The 24,988-nt window shown below is 34.5% G+C and overlaps 1 protein-coding gene across 3 annotated transcripts in view; it reads right to left on the reverse strand.

Moving 5' to 3' along the window:
* Nucleotides 1-240: 240 nt before the first annotated feature.
* The window catches only part of KYNU (kynureninase), a 122,148-nt gene continuing 97,400 nt past the window's right edge, over nucleotides 241-24,988 (reverse strand). Inside the window, exons 12-15 of one of the 3 annotated variants that reach the window (XM_060626170.3) lie at nucleotides 15,921-15,973; nucleotides 13,686-13,771; nucleotides 7,375-7,605; nucleotides 241-5,271 (exon numbers count right to left, since the gene is read on the reverse strand). In XM_060626170.3, coding sequence (XP_060482153.1) covers nucleotides 5,134-5,271; nucleotides 7,375-7,605; nucleotides 13,686-13,771; nucleotides 15,921-15,973 — 508 coding nt within the window. In that variant the 3' untranslated portion in view covers nucleotides 241-5,133. Of the gene's footprint in view, nucleotides 5,272-7,374; nucleotides 7,606-12,647; nucleotides 12,820-13,685; nucleotides 13,772-15,920; nucleotides 15,974-24,988 lie in introns of those variants that run through there. The other 2 variants (XM_060626171.3, XM_060626173.3) reach the window with 2 other exon arrangements.

The raw sequence follows: 24,988 nt of genomic DNA on the forward strand, positions 1-24,988 counted from the left end.
AAGCTTCAAAGTACTTAAAATGCTTTAATAATGTTGTTCATAATTTGTTATTATTAATTCTAAGACTATGTACATATACATATGATAATTATAGTATATATTACATATGATAACACTAGTAATTAATATTATAGCACCAAAATTTTCTACATTAAGAGATAAAAATATAAATTTAAGTTAAATAAAAAATATTTTTCTTATATTGAATGTAAAATATGAATATGAAATAAAGATATAGTTTCTCTTAAAGCTATGTAACTCTGTCAACTGAAAATCCTGGAAACTATGATTAACTAGACTATAATGAGCACTCTAACCGTTAAGATTATGGCTACTAAATACCATTTCCTCCAAAGGAACTGGATATTCTTAGAGAAATAAGTGATGTCAAGGTTGAGGTAGGATATATACAAGGTGAGCCTGCATCTTTGCACACCAAAAGCAATAAAAATATCAAAAAAAAAAATCAAAAAAGGTAATATCAAAAGAACTCAGGAGTCATATTGATTAGTCAAAAATTGGAAAACAAGAGCATTAATAAGAAAATTATTGCAATAAATCAAAACACATCATAAATGTTTAGATTAATTTGTTCATAATAATCCTCTTTATTATTTTGCCCTTTGAAAATACATCTTGGTACACCTGGGTGACCCAGTGGGTTAAGCGTCCAACTTCAGCTCAGGTCATAATCTTGCGGTTCATGAGTTCTAGCCCCCATGTCAGGCTCTGTGCTGACAGCTCAGAGCCTGGAGCCTGAATCAGATTCTGTGTCTCCCTCTGTCTGTGCCCTTACTCCACTAGTGTTCTCTCTCTGTCTCTCAAAAATGAATTAAAATGTTAAAAAAAAAATAAGAAAATACATCTTGCTGAGATTAAAATACAATGCTACTAGAGGGCAGGAAACAAATTTGACATTTTGAAAACACGGAATACAGATGCTAATGACCCACATAAGCATCAAACCCATCAGTTTAATTACAGGATGCCTTAATCCAGTGATTTCCAATGTTGTGCTTTATAATATGATGCTTTCAGGGTGTTTGCAGGTTTCCTTCTTTAGATGATGCAAAAACCCATTTACTTCAAAATCAATGCTCTAGCAATTTCAATTTATGGAACAAACGCATAGCACAATTTGAATATAAACTCACATAATTTTGAACTCAACAGTAAGTAGAAAGTTACTGAGAAGAAAATAACTGTAGAAAAAGTTTACTTGTTTAATTTGAAATTTAGTTATTGACCTCACACCCAGCCTTTTCCACAGTCAGTTTTGTATAATAAGTATAATTTAGTGCTACACAAACAGCTCTATGTAGTACAATAACTCCCAAGGGCATCACTGTAAAAGAATTGTATTTATATAAATGTGCATGAGTTATTAAGAAGCACAATTCACTTTCTATGGAGAAAACAGAAAGTGCATAATATTTTTCCTTTTTGGTCATAAAACATTTCATGACAGTTTAGAGCATATCGTGGGGGATTAAATTATTGAAAACACAAATAAAAATCAATGGCAAAAAAAAAGCCTTTTAAAATGAGATGGCATGAAAGTAAGAAAATTTAAAAACCTCAAAATAAAATAAAAGCAGAAACCTAGAAAGTAAAAGTATGTGTTGCATCCTAAAAGTGTCTGCCACATCCTAGAGTGAGTGCGCTTCAGTGCTGATAACTAAATGGGACATTGAACAAGTTTAGAACCGACCACATAAATAAACTGATGGAAGAGCCCTCTAAAATGCTGGCAACCAAACAACATGTAAAAGGTCAGCAAGAAAAATTAGTATCTTCAGAGAGTTTGTAACTGTAAATCGGCCCTCAAGAGGATTAATACATCCAATTTCATACTATCCATGTGATCTGAAAAACCTGAAAACAAAAATTTTAAGTGTTTTGGTGTCAGAAATGACCCTGAGAAATTGGCAGAACCAAAAATGAATATCTTTGGAAAGACTTTTAACACAGTTCTCAAAGAATTCCAAAGGAGTCAATATAAATGAGTAGTTTAAAGTTAACAAGCACAATATACACAAGGAAACAAGTATTATTTGTGAAAAACAACAGAAACAGAACTGAAATTTATCAGACATTGAATATAGGACTATAAAAGGCTTATGGTTATTAGCAGTAGATGAAGGCAATGCTTTGTTAAATTGGGTTTCCTAGAAATAAAGAGCAATGTTTGAATATATTTTTTTTTTGAAAGAATGCTCATCAGAAAAAACTATGCAAGAGGGAATATTGGGAGGGAAAGGGCTGAGCAAGGGTAAAAGTCAGGTAATACTCTAGTCTTGTCTCAATCCATAGATTAAGGATGGTTTCTGAAGCATAAACAGCAGTGTGTGTGTATCTCCTCATTCTGTTTCTCCTTCTACTTGTGTTGAAGTAGAACATTCATTCTGTTCTACTGAATAACATTCTTTCTGTTATTTTAGTAATCACCCTGGCTATGTAAGTCTGCATAAGTAACAAAGGCAATCAATCAACAGCTACTATCGGCAAGGATTGAGAGAAGAGATCTCCTATTTCCTATTGGTTGCAATGGAAACTGGTACAACTAGTTTGGAAAAGAGTTTGCTACTTCTTAGTGAAGTTGAACATGTGTGGGTCCTTTGACCTGACATTTTCACAGTTATTATGTCCTGGGCAAACTTTTGAATCTGTGTACCAAGAATGTTAGTAGCGGCATTGTTGCAATATTAAAGATATTGGGAAGAATTCCAATGTTCACTAGTAGTAGAATAAATTAATAACCCCAAATATATACGAGAACACTGAGCAGCAATGAAAATGGATGAAAATGGATAAATCTCAAAAACCTGACACTGAGCAAAGGAGGCAGAATATAAACAACACAATTAAATTTACATGAAGTTCACACACGAGCAAAATCAGCTAATATATATTTTATGGTGCATACATAGGTGTAATACTTCAATGGAAGTAAGGAAATGGTTAACACAAAATATGATTTGATGGTTATGTCTGGATTTGGGGAGAAATGGGAATGCAAGCAGGGAGAAAGGGAATTTCTAATGCTTTGTTTCTTAACCCGCATGACATAGTGCTGAGTATGCTTTAAATGGTTTGTATGTATAACTTGATGCAATTTTAATGTGATTAGCCTGATATTTTAGAATTTAAAGTTATAAGCACTACCATATTCCTCCCCTTACTTGACCATCTAATTAATACCCTTGAGATTTTTCTTACAGTATCATCTGTTTTTCTTTCATAAAACTTACAGTTTGTAATCGTATGTTTACTTGGGTGTTTATATATTTACTACCCATTTCTCCCACTAAGCTACATGCTCCCTGAGAGCTGAAACCATGTCTGTTTTGCTTACATCTGTGAGCTTCAAAACGATTTCTCCTACATGAAGTTGTATATAGTCGAATTTTAGGGTTTTGAGAACTTTTCCATCCACAAAGATGAGTTTTGCCAAAAGTTGGAGGCGGCAGCTTTGCTAAAGCAGTTATGCAACCACTCAAATAAGTAAGATAATGTATAACTAGATTAGCACAATACATGGTACGTGGTGACTATTCAATAAATATCAATAGTTGCTGGCATTGGTGTCAGTCCTGCATCTTTTTATTTAACTCTAGCGGTTGTGTAAGTTATTTCCATTCAAATTTGTTCATCAGGGACAATGATTACATTGCAGTCACTCTTTCTTGCTGCCCGTGTATATAAATGTAGACTGTTTTGCCAATTCATGAGTAGTGGTTGCAGTATCAACAACTGAAAACCAGGGAAGTCCAACAGGGCTGCGTGTAACTGTAGTTTTCCTAGAGGAAAGAAAGGGCCATAGATTTGGGTTAGAGGTTGAGAGATGAAGCTCTGATTTGCTAATTCTAATTCTCAATTGCCAATATCTTGGGGTGATTTATTTCACGGTTTCAGAGACAGAGTAACATTTTCTATGGGGGGGTGGAGGGTTGACCTGGGTGGCTTAGTCCATTAAGTGTCCTGACTCTTGATTTTGGCTCAGGTCATGATCTCCTTGTTTGGGAGATCGATCCCCACATCAGGAGCTGAGCTGACAGTGTGGAGCCTGCTTGGGATTCTCTCCCTTGCTCTCTCTCTCTGCCCCTCCTCCACTCACACTCTCTATCTCTTTCTCTCAAAATAAATAAACTCTTTAAAAAATAGCCTTCTATTAAGAGAGGTTCCCATTAAAACAAACAAACAAACAAACAAAAAAGCAATAGTGATAACATTAAAAAAAGGGACAACCTTGAAAAATGAATTAGGATCCAAGAGTCGGTGGGCAAACAGGTTCAATGAGTTTCAACCAGAATTTGATGTGATGAGATAAAATGAATAATAACTAGCAGAGCACTAATGATTTATGAAACTTTTGCTTTTGGTACATATACCATTAAAAAATATCATATCTAAGATGCTATCTATTCATTGTGAGAAGCGTGCTAATGTCAAGGATGGTAACATGAAAGAATGGTCAGTAGCAATGTAAGAATCATTGATTGAAAATTGAAAAAATTCTTCTTTCACAGATGTTGAAATATGATAGAAGTTTGTATATTAGAATCAATAAAATAAGACATAAGCACATATAAATACTGGTATCTGATATTAAACATATTTCTTAGTGTGGACTGCGGTCAAAATATTTGAAAGCTACTACCCTAGAAAATGTATTTTCTGTTCTTTAGATTAGAGTTGGATGGAATACTGCAAAATCATACATATATCAGACTGCGAAATTACAGTGACTATAAGAACCTCTTTGGTAAATTAAAACTAAAGCGACATTTCTAAAATTGACACAAAAAATTGCACATATATTATGAAGTTGTCAGTCAAATTATAAATTAAATCAACATAAAACATTCACTGACCATGAAATGTGACAGCTAGCTAAGACTGTATACATAATACTTGGACCAATGAAAACTTTGATCCACCACGCATGGAGAAATTGAACAGACATGTGGATACCTCAGAACCCCAGACATTTAGAGAAAATATATCAGATCTTTCTGTAAACTAAATGATTCATTGCCAGTTATGTGCAATTGGTTTTGAAAAAATTTCCAATGATTAAAATAAGAACAACAATAATAAAATATATTAGCTCTTAGTACTACTTAAATTGTTCTAGAGAACACTGGTATTTTTTGTTTCTGCAGAGTCAAGTGCAGAAGCAAGTAGATTGATAAACTTATAAACATCATGAAAAGAGTTGTAGAGAGGAACTGGAGCCACCCGGATGCCATCTGGATCCCGCTTGTCACACTGTGGTGGAGAAAATAAAGCCACAGGAATGTTAGCACTTTTCACATAATGAAAATCTACATTCAAGATAAAACTGCATAAAGCAATCATGCCGATTTCCCTAAAACTTAATATATAAGGCTTTTGTTAATTTTAGTAAAATACAATGTTTCTGTGTTATTTGAACTCTCCTCTTAATAATAGTTAAAATATGAGTGAAAATCATGAGGATCCACCAAAGTGCATTCCTTCAGCATCCATCCTCTTGAAGCATCCAGTAAGTCATGTATGCAATTTATCTGTGGGGAGACTCTAAGAGCCTGGAACCCTTGAGCACATTTAAATGAATGAGAACTTTAGGGGCACCTGGGTGGCACAGTCGGCTAAGTGTCCTACTCTTGATCTTGGCTTGGGTTATGATCTCACGGTTTGTGAGTTCCAGCCCCACATTGGGCTCTGTGCAGGCTCTTAGGATTCTGTTTCTCCTCTCTGCCCTTTCCCCTTGTGCTCTCACTCTCTCTCAAAATAAATAAAAAACTTAAAAAATAAAAAAAAAAATAAAAGAATAAATGAGAACCTTAAAAATAAAAGTCGATAAACAAACAAATAAAATGGGGTGCTAGGCGGCTCAGTCGGTTGAGCATCTGACTCTTGATTTTGGCTCAGGTCACGATCCTAGGGTTTTGGGATTGAGCCCTTCATTGTGCTCCCTGCTGAGCATGGACCCTGCTTAACATTCAATTCCCATCGCCCCCCTCTCTCTCCCTCTGCCTCCCTCCCCCACTTGTGCTCTCTCTCACTTTTTCTTTAAAATCAAAAATGCATAAATAAAAATGAAAAAAGAAATGAATGATAACCTCTTTGACACCTAGAGAGTTTTAGTCAATTATTTTTGCATAATCCTCTAATCCCTAATCTCACAGGTAAAGAATTGGCTGTATCCCTGAAATGTCATGAAATGGACCCAGATAATTTGGTCTAGCCTGAAGATCACTATTATTAATCTTTAAGAAACCCTCACTATGGGTTAGACAATACAATAAATTGTTTATTTGTGCTGGGCTATTTAATTCCCATAACAAATTTTGGAGACAAGTAATTTGCACCCAAAATCCAGATGAGAAAACTCAAGCCAATAGATGTGAGCAAACTTTCCAGGAACACACAGCTTACAAATGGTAGAAATTGACTTGGAACACTAACATATGGATTTGTGCCTCTGGAATCTGAGATAACCTCTCCTCAAGAGTTTGTGGACCAGGACACCTGGGTTTCTCAGTCAGTTGAGTGTCTGACTCTTGATTTCAGCTCAGGTCATGATCCCAGGGTCATGGTATCAAACCCTGCATCAGGCTAGGCTCCATGTTGAGCATGGAGCTTGCTTAAGATTCTCTCTCTCCCTCTGCCCCAACTCATGCTCTTTTTTTAAAAAGAGAGAGAGAGAGAGAGAGAGAGAGAGAGAGAGAGAGAGGACGACATGAGTGGAGCAATTCCTAAATTACATGGTTACTGGAAATAGATACACGACCACCATTTTTCCTGAAATCACCCTATTAACATTTATTTTCTTCAAGAGAATAGAATGACCACTTAGGTCCAAGCGTTTAAAAAAAAAATTATTTCATACAATGTTAACATCCCTGAGATGTGTTTACAGCTCTCTTCTGACTAAAATGACAGGTTTGAAAATGACTTGGCTCAATCAAACAACTAAATAAGACTGATTTTTTTCCTCCTCTTCCACCATATTATGTTCTGTAATTCTAGTTATTCAACCAACATATATTATTTGGGCTTTCACTACTAAAAACTAGGGAAAACATCTCCTAATCGATTATGATGAAACCATTTTTTTTTTCCTGCTCAAACTGTAATAAAAAGAATGAATAAATTATGGAAGGCTAGTTCCTTATCCAAAATTTGTGGTTTCTTCCCTTTTATCCCTTTTATCAGAAATGACAGATCTCTATGCCCTTCAATTAACACAGTGACACATGCTTAGCTGACACATAATCTATCCTATCAAACTGACTCATGAAATAACATGCAACAGTGAATTAACCAAAGAACCCCAACGTGCCACCCAGAGAGAAAACCTGGTAGCAAAGCAAGAGATATACTTACAACCACTCCTCGTTTTTCTAGTTCTTGGAATACATATTTTATTGGAATAGAAAAGGTTAGTGTTAGCTGGCAGCCACGGTCCTCTATGCAGGATGGAGTAATTATGTTCACAAATGGTCTCTTGGTATCTGCTTTATCTTTGTTACAGTAATGCTTGATCATGTATTCCAGATAACCAGTTAGCAAAACAGATTTTCTCCTCAATGCTTTCATAGTCGCTTGCTTAAAGATCTACAGAATGAGAAACAATCAGATTAATAGTGTCTTGTTTATCTCCAAAGAAGCAAAAATTAACTGAAAAAAGGAAATGCGCCCTTTTGACCTTTCCAAAAACATCCCGTTTTAGACTATCCTTTGTAAAAACATATCCTCTATTAAATGCTTGGCCGTTAAAAGCCAAATGGAAAGGTTTCCGTGACAGAAAAACTGTATAAATGTCATTTAAACAATACTTGCTAAAGAAGAAGGAAAAGTAAGGTACTATAGTGTTCCTATACAGTTACTTTACATTAGCTCAGTATAATTAGTACAAGTAAAACATACCTTAATAAATGCATTTAAAGATCATGAAAGTCAAACCTTTTCCCCAAAGCCATTTTACACAATCATAATCAAGAAGACTTTTTTTTTTTGATTCTGATACAAAGTATTTTGGTCCACACCAAAGTATAATAAGAGTTAAACACCCGTGTATATATGGAAGGAAGTGTTATCAACATTATTTATAATTGTTTTTACTAATTCCTAAATCTCCCCAGCATAACAGTAAGCAAACAAACAGTTAAATAATAAAGCTAAGTTTTGTCAGTCAGGGAAACAAACCATGAAACCATAGTTATTCAATGAACATATATATTTGGGCTTTCACCACTAAAAACTAGTGAAAACATGTCCCAATTGATTATGATCAATTTTTTTTCTGTTAGATAATACATATGTTAGTACTGAGGCAGTTGGGTTTGCTTCTCTCTCTCTGTGTCTTTCTGTCTCTCTTTTCCTCCCTCTCTCTTCCTTTTTATCTTTCCTTCTTTCATCATTTTTTCCCCTGCTAAACTCTAGCACTGGTGTGAAAATACTGCCATTTGCTGCCTGAAGTTTCTTATATTAAGATGAGTGACAAGTGCACACAATAACTGGTATTGGAACATTAGAGGTCAGAACAGACATGCTTTTCTAGCTTATCTCTTAAGGTCAAGTAGAGTTTAAAAATATATCCTACATATAAGAACTGAATGAACTGCAAACAGAGCGTGATGCACTGGCATGTCACTTAATATCCCTTTTCTGTATCATGTTATGCCACGGAGCTAAGATAGGGTCACTCAGTGACATCTAGACTTTATGAAGCTTGTGAAAATAGTTATTTTGGTATATACATGTGGCATGTGTGAGCAGGCATTCTAATAGAACTCAAACCATTTGGGCAAATGACCTATATTGCATGAAAGGTATGGATTTGGCTGAAGGAGACCAAGGGAGTTGTACTGATGGTAACAGTACCCAAGGAAAAGAAGAGAAACAGGATACAATGGTATCTGTCTCTCTGCAGCCAGATGTTGCAGACTATGGAAGAGAAACAGTTTGCTACAAGTAGGGTTTGATGTCTGTTTCAGAAGACATTCTTCAGAAGACAGAAGCCTGTTTGGATCAAGAGGGCCTGGGTCTAGAACCAAATCTCGTAAAGGGCAGGAGCAGGGACAGGCAAGGCACCACCCACATGTGGTTTGGTTGCCAGGATAGGAATAAAAGAATAGGAGAGGAATTTTTCCAATCTTCTCTTTGGACATTAATAGTAATTCAAGGTAAATTTCATTTATAAATAATTCTGAAAAACTTTCTGCTTCTACTATAAGCCCCATAAGAGACAGGTAAGAGCAATGTGCGAAGTACTACCTTTAATGATATTTCATTTGTGTTTATAGGTTAGTAAGACTTGGGGGAATATTATTTAACTTTATTGTTGTTTTTTTTTTTAAGGAGATTTTGTTCTTGCAGATTTCTCTGATAACTAGAAACTAAAGTTAAATTTTTTTATGACGGTCTCAATTTTGACATACTGTTACTCTTTGATAATGAAATAACTTTAAAATATGAAACCATTTCCCATCATTAAACCACAGTAAGGGCAGCTGCATGGTGAGGCACTCTTAAAATCCTGTCAGAGGGTGTAAAGGTCTCTTTTGAGGCGTCACATAAAAATATTAAGAGGGGATAATAGGAGTTAACTGGAGAATAGAATAAATATCTTCTTTTCTTTTTAGCTTCTCATTATTTCTATGCTTTCAGTATTGAGAAAGGACGATTTTTTTAAATAAAAAAATGAAAACTGTAGGTTAAAAATATTCAGCTTATAACAATTCTTGGCAGAGTTTCAACTACTCGGGTTATTTTTCTTACTGAGCAAAAAGAATACAAAGCTAGATAAGTTAGATAAGTTTAAACAGGAAAAAGAAGTATAGCATGACATTTTCAATTGTTGCATTTTTTAATTGGCTGCCTAATAACTTTCTGAGGAAACACATAGTACATTTCTCCTTATTTGATTTGTATTTAAAATTTTTTTAATGTTTATTCATTTTTTGAGAGGGAGAGAGAGAGGGAGAGAGAGAACCTGTATGCACATGAGGGAGGGAGGGGTGGAGAGATAGGGAGACACAGAATCTGAAACAGGCTCCAGGCTCTGAGCTATCAGCACAGAGCCCAACGTGGGGCTCAAACTCATGAAATGTGAGATCATGACCTGAGCCAAAGTTGAACGCTTAAGTGATTGAGCCACCCACGTGCCCTACTTGACGTGTATTTTAATTGAACACTCTAATTTTGTATTTTGGAGCTATTTACTTCATTATAAATTCATATACTGAAATGTTCTAAAAATTGTCTACTTATCATTGCATGCAAGTATGACCCTACAAAATAAAATAGATGTGTTTTTAATTTCAAGCTAGCAATTGAAAAGATTGAGGAGACTTCTGAAATACTCTGGTCTAAACATCTTCATCTTAAAAATGAGACAAATGAACTCAAGAGTATATATATAGTAAAGAGAAAGTTGTCACCTGTCTAAGGTCATACTTGGTGCCTCAGTGAGGGGTAGAGTATATGCCTCCTTGTTCCTACCTTAATTTCTATTGATCCACATATTTTTATATGTAAAATTTGTACCATATTTTACCATATAAATTTGTACCATATAAATATATAATAGAAATGATTAAGAGCCACTAATATAAACAAAGGACAGTTTGAAATTGATTACAAGGTGCTATTTTTCATGTTATCAATCAACTGGAGGCACATGTCATTGTAAACAAAACCATATTAATACTTGTAAAAAAATCACTGTATTGCAAAACTGAGATCATATCCATCCATGTACACTGATTCTTAAGTTTAGAATCTCTCCTCCAATTGGTATTTGACTATGCGGAATATTTTTTGAAAGAGAAGTAGCTACAACAAAGACAGGCACTATGATTCGTGCATATTTCTCTCATTGATTCAAACTTTTTCAATCACCTATCTCTTTCAATGCAATAACTTAAGCACAGTAGCAATATGATTGCCACAACGATGCTTACCCACCTGGCATCGAGGGAGTAGAACATTTTAACAGTTAGGTAAAGAATAAGAAGAATGACATGCATTGTTTTGTAATTTCAGAATTTTGCAATTTATGATGGGGAGGAAGAATTTCAACACTTTCTTCAACACAACTTTTGCTTACCTAATGATAATTTTGGTTAGAATGTAGGCTTAGCAGTGAATAGCTTAAGTACAGTATTTCTTTCTTTTTTCTTTTTTAGTTTTTATTTATTTATTTTGAGCAACAGAGAGAGCATGAGCAGGGGAGGGGCAGAGATAGAGAGAGGGAGAGAAAAAATCCCAAGCAGGCTCCAGGCTGACAGTGCAGAGCCTGGCACTGGGCTCCATCCCACCAACCTGAGATCATGACCTGAGCTGAAATCAAGAGTCAGACGCTTTAACCAACTGAGCCACCAAGCACCATTTACTTAAGATATTTCTAAGAGGCTCCAGAAAAATACTTAAGCGGTAAGAGAAGTACATATCCACTCTTGTGGCCTTTGGGATCCTTTTGTTATTTGTTTAGATGTTAAAGAAAAAAAAAATCAATCAATCTTCAGATTCCAGCTGAAAATAAAAACCTTGTCTAGGTGACTACAATACAGCGTAATACGGTGATAAATACTTCCAAGCTTTTTATCATTCAAGGCTAGCCTAGGGGACTAGTGGCAGGAAAATTGAGAATGTGACTTCTTTTTCATGGCAGAAGGGGTAAGTACCTGACACCACCCACTGTGAAAACATACCAAAGTTAGAGTGTCTAAAAGAAAATTTCCAGATCTGGCTGAGAACTCATTTGCAAAGGTAAGGAAAATCAGAGGACAAAACGTCAAGTACCAGTTCTTCCTAAGGCACACCTCGGTGCTTTTCCTATGGTAACTCACCTTCTCCCTGAAACAAACTTGCAAAATGAGAAAAACTGTGTATCATTTTAAAACGTTTAACAGAAGTTTTCTCTGAATAGATATTATAAAAATAATTCAAATACCATTATCTGACTTGCTAAGCAGATTCCATCCCTCCTCACCCCTCAAAAATTTTTAAAAACTTTTTTTCCCACTGGCTGAAAAATCTTGTTACTGGGTCTATTTTCAGTTAAAAAAAAAAAAAAAAAAAAAAATCTGCCAAAAAGTGAAAACAACACAAGCTCCATCTAGTGGCCACATTGAGTAGATGGTCTTTAAATTGAGATGAAGTGAAATGAGTTGATTACCACTATCAGTGGTGAAGTTCTATTAAAAAAAAAGTACTTTATATTGCCATCCAGTGGCCAAAGTGAGAAACTGCTATATGTGTTCACAGAATCCTAAAATTTAGGTTTAGAGATTTTGGAAGTCTTTATCTAGTCATTCATCCTGGAACACTCCACAATAGAATTTCATAAAATATCAAAAACCAGATGATTTTAAAAGACTTTAAATTAAAAAAGTCAAATTCTTTTTTGAATACCTATATATTTAAAATCTCTGTTAGAAAAAAAAAACACATTTAGCTAAAATATATTTTACTTTAATGTATGTATATAAGTATATTTACTTAATATGTGTATTGATGTTATTATTAATTATATAAGGATACAATTATTTACAATATATATTTCCTTAAATAAATTTAGTCTCATTCTCTTTTTATTTAATTTTTTAAAATGTTTTATTTATTTTTTAGAGAGAGAGACAGAGACAGAGCATAAGCAGGGGAGAAGCAGAGAGAGGGAGACACAGAATCCGTAGCAGGCTCCAGGCACTGAGCCGTCAGCCAGAGGCCGACATGGGGTTCAAAAGAACCAGCTATGAGATCAGATGAGCCGAAGTCAGATGCTTAATCAACTGAACCACAGAGATGTCCCAAGTTAGTCTCATTCTGAAATTAATTAATATCAAATAATTAAGCTATATTGATATGGATATGAATATAATATAGATATAAAAGGACAAGGTAGGTATCTATATATCTATATAAATAGATGGAAAGGTAGATATAAATATTGGAAACCAAATTGATTCTTTGGATATTATTATTTAGGGTGAAACTAATGTTATTTTAACTAAAAACATTCATTTACTAAAAAATATATATTGAGCCAGTAACAGTAGAGAGATTATACAAGAATATGATGGAATAGACACTCCAGTAAAAAAAAAGAAATCCATTTACCTTATGAGACAACCTTTCTTATTCTTTGGTTTACTCTGATTATTTGTATTTTTTTCCTTAAAGTATGTCTTCCTATAGTTCTATCATATGGCACTTGGTGAGTTCGTTGACTCACAGAACCAGAAGAAACAGAGTCTCCAGTAATCACAACAATATCTGGCACATAATACTTTCCTAATAAGTAAATGTTGAATGAGTGAAATAATCAAGAACTAAATATTGCATGCTTATTTTGTCACAGAGACGCCAAGAGAAGATTAAGCAACTTATTTAAGGTCACACAAATTCTAAGAGGAACTAAAAATATGTATCTCCAAATCAGTTCCAATTAACATTTATTAAGTGCCAACAACATTTATTATGTGCCAAGCACAGTGCTGGGGCTGGACACATAGATAAGAGATGTCAATTAGCACAGAGTCACTGTCCTAAAGGAGAATACCAGCTTTTGACCATTGTTTATACATAATGAACATTAATCTTGCTCTTTAGCAGAGATGGTCCTACAACATGTCACAGTCAGGTAAAGAAAAAGGTAAAGATATGAGAAGGGTAAAGCATAGTTCACTTACCTCTAAACTAGCATGTAAGGAACAGACCAACAAAATGGGAGGATTTGAAATTCGAAATCCACTAACCCCAGGGATTAATTGCAGTTCTGAAAAATTAACATCATGTCATTTTTATAGAATGTACCTTAAAAAGTGTCCTTCATGGATTTTTTATGACACTGTAGTAGAAGAATAAGATTTAAAAACTTTTATTTCTAAGATTTCTGAGCTATTAAGAGAATCTCTGTGGACCTAGAATACTGGCATATTTCCCCTTCACTTCCAATGTCTCTCTCCCCTGCCCCACTTTCTTAGCAGCCTACCAAATACTAGAGCCCTTAGAGATAAAAAAATGACCTCTTAAAGAAGATTTTCTATACCTCATTCTCTGTCCTTCCACACTCCCAAGCCAGCATTCCTTAACCTGCCCCATGCTTTGCTTTTCTACTATGAAACCATACCAGTGAGAGAAAAAAAAATCAAAATTTTAATAGTTTGTAATTGTAATGTCATCCAAAGGCAGGAATATAAATTAAATGACCTATGAAGGTGACTTCTAGCACTAGTATTATTAGGTAAGTGGCTTCTCCTAGGGAAAAAAATAATAACAATAAAAAGGCTTTTAAAAAAATGATCTGCCTAAGTATGATATATTTAAAAGGTAATTTAATAGCAGGTATTATCCTAATTAGAATCAATTAGATTGAATAGTAGCAAGTTAAGTCCAATAGCGTTAAGACTGCTCGCTGGAGATCAAATTAAAGCTAAAACTGACTAAAAGAGCATCAGAACATTCTAGGTCTTTTTTTTTTTAATTTTTTTTTTTCAACGTTTTTTATTTATTTTTGGGACAGAGAGAGACAGAGCATGAACGGGGGAGGGGCAGAGAGAGAGGGAGACACACAGAATTGGAAACAGGCTCCAGGCTCCGAGCCATCAGCCCAGAGCCTGACGCGGGGCTTGAACTCACAGACCGTGAGATCGTGACCTGGCTGAAGTCGGACGCTTAACCGACTGCACCACCCAGGCACCCCAACATTCTAGGTCTTTAGAGATGCATCTAATCCAGGGCTCAACAAGCTATTTACTGAGGACCAAATGTGGCCCTTGACTTGTTTTTGTAAATAAAGTTTCATTGGAACATATAGCTACATTCATTCATTTATGTATGTCTATGACTGCTTTAGCACTACAATGGCAGAACTGAACATTTGCCACAGAGACAGTACAGCCCCCAAAACTTAAAATGTCTCCTCTCTGGCCCTTCACAGAGAAACTTTCCCCACTCTCGATCTAGTCCAATTCTCCCATTTACAGATAAGAAAAGCCAACACAAAGAGCGTAGGCAACAGGCATAACAGAGCTAACTATTCCAGCAGCCAAGATAAAATGCAGGTTTCTTGATTTGACTGGAAGAGCCCATCTTGATCTTTTGCATCTTGGTTTTTGCAAATATGAATATATTTAAAATAGTAACTCAGGTTAGTAGTAGTCTGAAGGGTCAAGTTGAACTGAAGACTCTCAAAACACTTATGAAGCTTTCTGTATCCCACATGATTGAAGATGGGAGTCACTCAGGAAAAAGAAGCAGGGCAGTTTGGGAGAACCCTGCACGTGTTGAAATTTCATTTCTACCTGCTGGGGTTCAACTGCCATTGTTTCGTGTGTGGCAAAAGCCACAGAAGGAAGATAAATTGGAAAAAGAGAGACATAAAGTGAACATTTATTAAACAGCACTGCTATGTGCTGCTTGGTTTACAGCTTTGAACTTGTCTTACCCTCAAACCAACCCCTGAATTGGATATTATTATTCACATTAGATATGCAAGAAGGAAAATAAAACAAAAAACAAAAAAATCCCGAGAAGTTATAATTTGTGCAGCATCACAAAATTATTAAGCAGCAAAGTAGAATTGACATCCAAGTCTCTCTGGGCCTGACTACAAGCCAAAAATTCTTTCCTGTCCTCACTTCCTGATGTTCTGGGTACTCAATATTGATGAGATATGAATCCTATACATTACAACTCATTTCCACTTACTTCCCTACAGAGGGATAGACTCGAAATGATGCTAAAATCTACAAACACTTAGTCTTACACTCTGGAAATGTCATTTCTTATTTTAAGAATTCTCAGTGGCATTTTCAAAGTGCACTCTCCATGAGGCATGTATATTACATGCCATACAAAGACAGATGAAAATTGAAATAAAGGTAAAATAAAATGACTTGTGAAGTGAAACTGAATACACTTACTGTTATCCATCTTAAATCTGGTGCTGAGTTCATGGCCAAACCATCCCACTAACCTAAAACATAAATAACATTAGATATTTTGGTCTACAAAAATAACTGCAATTAATATAGGAATCTGGACCCTATATATGAATGTCATTTGTGTTGTGATTCATCAAATATACAGGCATATATATGTTATATGATATCATAAGGCAATTAATATTTATAACCTTATCAAGAAAAGGATAAAATCAATTTATCATATAACTGTATAATTTTTGTAAAGTTAAACCATCTGAAAATCTATATTTAATGATATTTTATTGCTTAAAATAAAATGAACAAAAAAATGTTGAGTTTTTAAAATTTTTTTAGATTTTGAAACAAAAGTAAAAGCTCAAAAAGAAAAAAACAATTAATACAATAAAATATTTTTCACAACAAGCTCCCTAAAGAAAAATGGTGTAAAAATAACTGATATAATTGTTGAAAATTTTTGAAGAATTTCCTAAGGAAATTGACTGCTTTTTTTTTAGTGAGATAAAGAAATTAGAAAAATCATATACATGCATTTGTGTGTGCATAGTAGAGGAAAAGAATTATAAAATAATTTAAAGAAAAATATACAATTTGGGAAATATGAATTCAATATTTCTGATACTCTGTTCTACCTAAATACATTTTTAGTTTTTTTTTAAGTTTATTTATTTTGAGACAGAGAGAGAAAAAGAGCAAGCTGCAAGCACATGCAAGTGAGCAGGGGAGGGGTAGAGAGCGAGGGAGGGAGATAATCCCAAGCAGGCTCCTCACGGTCAATGCAGAGCCGGATGTAGAGATCAGTCTCATTAATGGTGAGATCATGACCTGAGCCTAGATTGAGTCAGACACTTAACTGACTGAACCACCCAGGTGCCCCAATAAATATTTAGTTTTAATGTTGCCAAAATAAAAAATTCCATGGCATTTTGTTAGAACTGGGCAAAATATTTTTAAGTTTACAGACAATATGTGAGTGAATATAGTAAATTTTGAAATATAAGACTACAATGGTTAATTGTTCCTATCAAGGAACAAATAAATAAGTCACGATGAATGAAGAAATGTTGTAAGTGAGGTGCAAAATAAACTAGATTCAGTTACAGCAAGCATAGAGGAAGCAGAGAGGAGAATAGGTGAAATAGAAGATAAAATTATAGAAAATGATGAAGCTGAGAAAGAGAGATAAGAAAATACTGGACCACAAGGGGAGAATTAGAGAACTAAGTGATTCAGTTAAATGTAATAATATCTGTATCATAGGAGTTCCAGAAGAATAAGAGAGAGAGAAAAGAGCAGAAGGTTTCCTTGAATAAATTATAGCTGAGAACATTCCTAATCTGGAGAAGGAAGCAGACATCCAGATCCAGGAGGCACAGAGAACTGCCTTCATATTCAGTAAGAATAGGTCTTCACCATGGCATAGCATAGTGAAACTGACAAAATACAAAGATTAAGAGAGAATTCTGAAAGCAGCTAGGGACAAACAAGCCTTAACCTACAAGGATAGATGCATAAGGGTAGTAGCAGACCTGTCTACTGAAACTTGGTAGGCCAGAAGGGAGTGGCAAGAAATAATCAATGTGCTGAATACGAAAGATATACAACCAAGATTCCTTTAACCAGCAAGGGTGTCATTCAGAATAGTAAAAGATATAAGTTTTCCCAGACAAATGAAAACTGAAGGCTTTCATGGGCACTAAACCAGCCCTACAAGAGATCCTAAGGGGGACTCTGTGAGTAGAATGCTGCAAGGACTACAAAGGGCCAGAGACATCACCACAATCATGAAACCTAGAGATAACACAATGACACTAAATCCATATCTTTCAATAATAGCTCTGAATGTAAATGGACTAATTGCTCCAATCAAAAGACATTCAGTATCAGAATGGGTAAAAAAAACAAGATCCATCTACATGCTGTTTACAAGAGACTCATTTTAGACCTGAGGACACCTTCAGATTGAAAGTGAGGGGATGGAGAACCATCTATCATGCTACTGGAAATCAAAAGAAAGCTGGAGTAGCCATACTTATATCAGACAAACTAGATTTTAAACTAAAGTCTATAACAAGAGATGAAGAAGGGCATTATATCATAATTACAGGGTCTATCCATCAAGAAAAGCTAACAATTATAAATGTTTAGGCCCCCCAACTTGAAACACCCAAATATATAAATCAAGTAATCACAAACATAAGCAAATCTTATTGATAAGAATACAGTAATTTCAAAAAGATGTTAGAATGGGAGAGAGCCAAAGCATAAGAGACTCTTAAAAACTGAGAACAAACTGAGGGTTGATGGGGGGTGGGAGGGAGGGGAGGGTGGGTGATGGGTATTGAGGAGGGCACCTTTTGGGATGAGTACTGGGTGTTGTATGGAAACCAATTTGACAATAAATTTCATATATTGAAAAAAAAAAGAATACAGTAATTTCAGGGATTTTAATACTTCACTTACAACAATGGACAGATCATCTAGGCAGAAAATCAATGAAGAAACAATGGCCCTGAATGATACACTGGACCAGAAATACTTGACAGATATATTCAGAACTTTTCATTCCAAAGCAGCAGAACACCCATTCTTCTCAAGTGCACATGGAACATTCTCCAAGATAGATCACATATTGAGTCAAAAAAAAGCCCTCAATAAATATAAAAGAATTGAGATCATACCATGCATATTTTCAGATCACAACACTATGAAACTTGAAATCAACTACAAAAAAATTTGGAAAGCCTCCAAATGCATGGAGGTTAAAGAACATACTACTAAAGAATGAATGGGTCAACCAGGAAATTAAAGAAGAAATTGAAGAATATATGGAAGCAACTGAAAATGAAAACATGACAGTCCAAACCCTTTGGGATGCAGCAAAGGCAGTCCGAATAGGAAAATACATTGTAATCCAGGCCCATCTCAAGAAACAAGAAAAATCCCAAAAACAAAACCTAACCACACACCTAAAGGAACTAGAAGCAGAACAGCAAAGAAAGCCCAAAGTCAGCAGAAGAAGAGATATAATAAAGATTAGAGCAGAAATAAATAATATAGAATCTAAAAAAATAGGACAGATCAATGAATCTAAGAGCTGTTTTTTTTGAAAAATAAACAAAATTGATAAACGCCTAGCCAGATTTCTCAAAAAGAAAAGAGAGAGAGCCCAAATAGATAAAATCATCAATGAAAGAGGAGAGATCACAACCAACACCACAGAAATACAAAAAAATTTAAAAATACTATGAAAAATTATATGCCAACAAACTGGACAATCTGGAAGAAATAGACAAATTCCTAGACACCCACACACTACCAAATCTCAAACGGAAAGACATAGAAATTTTAAACAGACCCATAACCAGTGAAGAAATTGAATCAATTATCAAAAATTTCCCAACAAATAAGAGTCCTGGACCAGATGGCTTCCCAGGGGAATTCTACCAGACATTTAAAGTAGAGTTAATACCTATCCTTCTCAAGCGGTTTCAAAAAATAGAAATGGAAGGACAGCTTCCAGACTCATTCTATGAAGCCAGCATTACTTTGATTCCCAAACCAGACAGAGATCCCACTAAAAAAAAGAATTATAGGCCAATATCCCCGATGAACATGGATGCAAAAATTCTCAACAAGATACTAGCATAAGGCATTCCACTGTATATTAAAAGAATTATTCACCATGATCAAGTGGGATTCATTCCTGGGCTGCAGGGCTGGTCAATATTTGTGAATCAATCAGTGTAATGCATCATATTACTAGAAGAAAGGATAAGAGCCATATGATCCTGTTAATAGATGTAAAAAAAGCATTGGGCAAAATACAGCATCCCTTCTTAATTAAACCCTCAAGAAAGTCAGGATAGAAGGAACATGCTTAAACATCATAAGAGCCATATATGAAAAGCCCACAACTAATATCATCCTCAATGGGGAAAAACTGAGAGCTTGCCCCCTGAGATCAGGAACACGACAGGGATGTCCACTCTCACCACTGTTGTTTAACATAGTGCTGGAAGTCCTAGCCTCAGCAATCAGATAACAAATGAAATAAAAGCATCCAAATTGGCAAAGAAGTCAAACTTTACTTTTCGCAGATGACATGATGCTCTAAATGGAAAACCTGAAAGACTCCACCAAAAAGCTGCTAGAACTGATACATGAATTCAGCAAAGTTGCTGGATAAAAAAAAATCAATGTACGGAAATTGTTTGTAGTTCTATACACCAATAATGAAGCAACAGAAAGAGAAATCAAGAAATTGATCCCATTTACAATCGCACCAAGAACCATAAAATACCTAGGAATAAACCTAACCGAAGATGTAAAAGATCTGTATGCTGAAAACTATAGAAAACTCATGAAAGAAATTGAAGAAGGCACAAAGAAATAGAAAAACATTCCATGTTCATGGATTGGAAGAACTAACATTGTTAAAATGTCAATACTACCCAAAGCAATCTGCACATTCAATGCAATCCCAATCAAAATTGCACCGGCATTCTTCTCAGAACTAGAACAAACAATCCTAAAATTTGAATGGAACCACAAAAGACCCAATGTTTATAGCAGCACTTTCAACAATAGCCAAATTATAGAAAGAGCCCAAATGTCCATCAACTGATGAATAGGTAAAGAAGATGTGGTTTATATATACAATGGAATGTTACCTGGCAATGAGAAAAAAATGAAGTCTGGCCATTTGCAACAATGTGGATGGAACTGGAGGGCATTATGCTAAGTGAAATAAGTCAGTCAAAGACAGATGTCATATGTTGTCACTCATATGTGGAATTTGAGAAACTTAACAGAAGACCATGGGGGAAGGAAGGGGAAAGAATAAGTTCAAACAGAGAGGAAGGCAAACCATCAAAGACTCTTAAATAAGAGAAAAAACTAAGGGTTGATTGGCGGCAGGGAGAGAGGAGAAAATGGATGATGGGCATTGAGTAGGGCACTTCTTGGCATGAGCACTGGGTGTCGTATGTAAGCAATGAATCATGGGAATTTACTCCCTAAGCCAAGAGCACACTGTATATACTGTATGTTAGCTAACTTAATAATAAATTATATTTAAAAATAAATAAATAAGTAAATAAATATAAAATAAAAGAAGTGATAATTGTCACATTTCAAAAAAATGCAAGGATGAATAAAAGATATCTACATTTTTATAGTTTTCAAAAGAAAAATTTCTTTTTGACTTTAAAAACAAAAGAAAATATAGAAGGAAATATCAATACGTTTATAAACACTTAAAATTCTATACTGAAATGACAAATAAAATTAAAAGGCAAACCAATGATGTGGAGAAGGCTGCTACTTGCCATGTATGAGTTTTCATCAAGTTTTTTGTTTTTGTTTTTGTTTTTTTGCCAGAAAAGGGCAATGCGCCCAAAGTTACCCAACCATAGAGCATGAACAGGGCATTGTAAAAGCAGAAATGCAAATGTACCACAAATTCAGGGGGAAAAACCCTTAATCTCTGTAATAATTTTTAAAATGTGAAATAACATTAAGATGAGACCATAGGAGGGATGCTTGGGTGGTTCAGTTGGTTAAGCATCTGACTTAGGCTCAGGTCATGATCTCCCTGTTCATGAGTTCAAGCCCTACATCGGGCTCTGTGCTGACTGACAGCTTGGAGCCTGGAGCCTGAAGCCTGCTTCAGATTCTGTCTCCCTTTCTCTCTGCCCCCTCCCCTGCTCATGCTCATGCTTTCTCTCTGTCTCTGTCCCTCTCTCTCAAAAGTAAATAAACATTGATAATTTTTTTTTTTTTAATTCTACATATATTCTACAAACTCCATATACCAAACTGGCAAGTCAGTCAAAAAGTATGAATCCTATTTTCACCAAGGATTCAAAGAAAAAGAAATTAGTAGTTTGTCTAATCATGAGAATAGTAAGTAATAAAACCTTTATAGAGTACAGTTTGAGAATATATGTGACAAATATGTAGAATTTCCTGTCCCAGGGCTTTTGTTCTTTCCAATCCATTAAAAGTACTATTTGGATCATACTACTTGAAGTATGCTAAAATTTATGCGCTCGTAAAATGAGTACAATACTATTTACAGGGTCAAAACACCTATCTCAGAATAGAGAGTTAATAACATGAATTATTCTACTTTCATACAATGGAATACTATTGAATCCATTATAAAAATCTTATTTAAAAGAATATGTATGCAAAAAGAATAAAGTGATCACAATATTTAGAATATTACTCCAATTTTAGAATAATCATATATTAAAAACAACAACAATAAAAAATATAACGTATGCATTCATTTGTAATTCTGGTCAAAATTTTAAATTTTTTAATTTCTGATTTATTTGTACCTCTGTTTTCCAGAATTTTCTAAAGAGCATGTATTGTTATTGCATCAGAGAAAAACTATAATTATAATTTTAATCCATATTCATTAGTTCAAAATTTTTTAATTTTAAAAATTATGTATATACATAATTTTGTATACACATACATATATTTTTCTATGTATATATAACATATACTTATGTAGAATTAGCCAACAAAGATTAATTATGTAAGATAACTAATGCTTTTATCCTACCACTTAAAAATATCATATGGCTTCCCTTTACTTGAAGGGAAAAATTCACAGTCTATTAGCCCAAGCATAACTTTCAAACCTTATATATAATATTTCTTTTCTCATTTCAAATAATTCATTCTCAAAACTATCAAACACCTCTCCCCACCTCACCCGAACACCACAGGTTTTCTTCCTGAAATGCTTACAAGGGTAGAAGCTGTGTAGGAGCAATGAAAGAAAAGAATCAGGGCAGAGCAGTGAAAGCCAAAGTGATATAGTACCTGAGGAAACTCCAGTAAAAACCTATTTTCTGAAGTGGAGGCAAGGTTTTCTTATTTTAATTTCAAAAGCTACACCCTTCGTAAAACCATAGGTAAAGTAGAGGGGTGAGCAGGATTATTTTCAGAATAGCTGCTATACTAAAAAAGAAAAGAAGAGAAAGCATTTATATATAAAGAAACAAGAGGAGCTCTAATAGTTGGAAGTAGTCAGAGAAGAAGATACCTGAAAGGCTACCCTGTCGCCTGACCTAACCTCTGGTTTAGTCATCTCCCCAGATTGCTGACCCAGGAAAATTCAACTCATTCACTGATGGGCAGTGTGAAAAGGAACTGGATATTGCACTGTCACAAAGATTTTACATGAAAAATGTAAAAAGAGAAAAATCTACCCACAGATATAAAACATGCACCAGGAAAAGGTTGCCAGAAAGCTGATGAAAATGTAAAGCAAGTGAGTAAATTAATAAAACAATAGAAACTGAATGAGGAAATTTTCCATATGATGGAAAACTACCAAGTAGAAATGCAGGAATAGGATTGATATAGCTTGACAATAGGAGGGATAGCTTGCAGAAATCAAGAAAAATTAAAAAAAAAAAAAAACATGTAAAAGAAATTTTGAAAAAAAAAAGGAAAGAATGCAAGGAAGTTAGGAAACTAAGGAAAAGACAGCAAGCGTCAGAGGAAAGCTGTGAGAGAAAATGAACAAAACAAAAAAGAAAATAAGAAAAATTTGAAATAGTCAAGAAAGAAAGTAATAAATGTAATTAGCAAATGATCTCTATCATAACCAAAGTAAATTTCTGAAGACAAAAAGCAATAAAAAAAAGAAAAAACTTTTTAAAAAGTTATAATTCAAGACAACTATATTAAATTAAAAAATGCATTGAATCAACCATACTGAAAAAATGCAACATTGAATTGGGGAGAATTATTCAAGATTGGTCAATTTTATTTAAACTTTATTAGTTACTTAATTTTGGGGGTGAAGAAAAATACTGAGATTTCAGGCAAAAGTGGTAAGACAGAATAAAGGAAAAAATATTAGATTTGTTTCAAATTCATCAAATGCCACACTTCAATGAAGAAAATAACGTAGAAATATCTATATAATATCCTCCAAATAGAAAGAAAATGTAATGCATGAATATTATGTGTGGATAAGCCAAACTGTATAAAGATTACTGACGTTGATTAAGCAAGAGATTAGCTGATATTTTCCCCGTGAATTCTTCATGAAAATCTACCTGACGGTGAATTTAGTCAGCCAAGAGATGCCTGAGGGCATTATGACAAAAAGATATGTGGTGGTTATTGAGTGTATTTAATTATAGGACTAAGATTAAACAAATGTGGGGATGAAGGTGACAGAACATAATGAAAGAGAATGCTATATGACAATGTGAAAATGGACAAATGGCAAATTGAGGGAAAATAAAGTAATTTCACTGATCATCCATATTTAAACTTGATAAATGAAGTAATAGAAGTATAATTAGATCTAAGAACACACATTAAACACCAAGAAAGTCAAAATTGACTAAGTCATGGGGTGATGAGTGTTTGGGCAGAAGGAAAAGGACATCTGCTAAATCTTTCATTGTTCATGGAAGAGAACTAATAGAAGAAAACAAGAAAGATTAGAATTTTAAATTAAAATCTGAAATATCAGAAGTATTAGCTGAAAAATAATGAACCAAAAAGGAAAACATATATCATGTTGAAAGACTAAAAAGATCTAGAAACAGGGGTGCTTGGATGGCTCAGTTGGTTAAGCATCTGACTCTTGATTTCAGCTTAGGTCAATTTCATGGTTTATGAGTTCATGCCCAGCATGGGGCTCTGTGCTAACAGCATGGTGCCTGCTTGGGATTCTCTCTCTCCCTCTCTCTTCACCCCTCTTCACCCCCGCTCTCTCTCTCTTTAAATAAATAAACATTAAAAAAATCTAGAAACAGAAAATATGACATTAAGTGGCATTGAATTAAGACTAGACATAGCCATCAAGGCAATGAAAGTCAATGGGTTTGATTTAAGTACTGAAAGACAACGTTATCAGATTGTATCATACAAAGATTGTACCATAAATCAAAGAGAATCAATTAAAATGAGTCAGAAAAAAAATAGACTAAAAGGATGAACACAGGTATAAATAGAAAATGCACAAATGAAGCAAGGGTGGATGCAATCTTTATATTAGACAA

Source organism: Panthera onca, chromosome C1 (assembly GCF_046562875.1).
Source record: "Panthera onca isolate mPanOnc1 chromosome C1, mPanOnc1 haplotype 2, whole genome shotgun sequence".
In the NCBI taxonomy this organism is placed as follows: Eukaryota; Metazoa; Chordata; class Mammalia; order Carnivora; family Felidae; genus Panthera; species Panthera onca.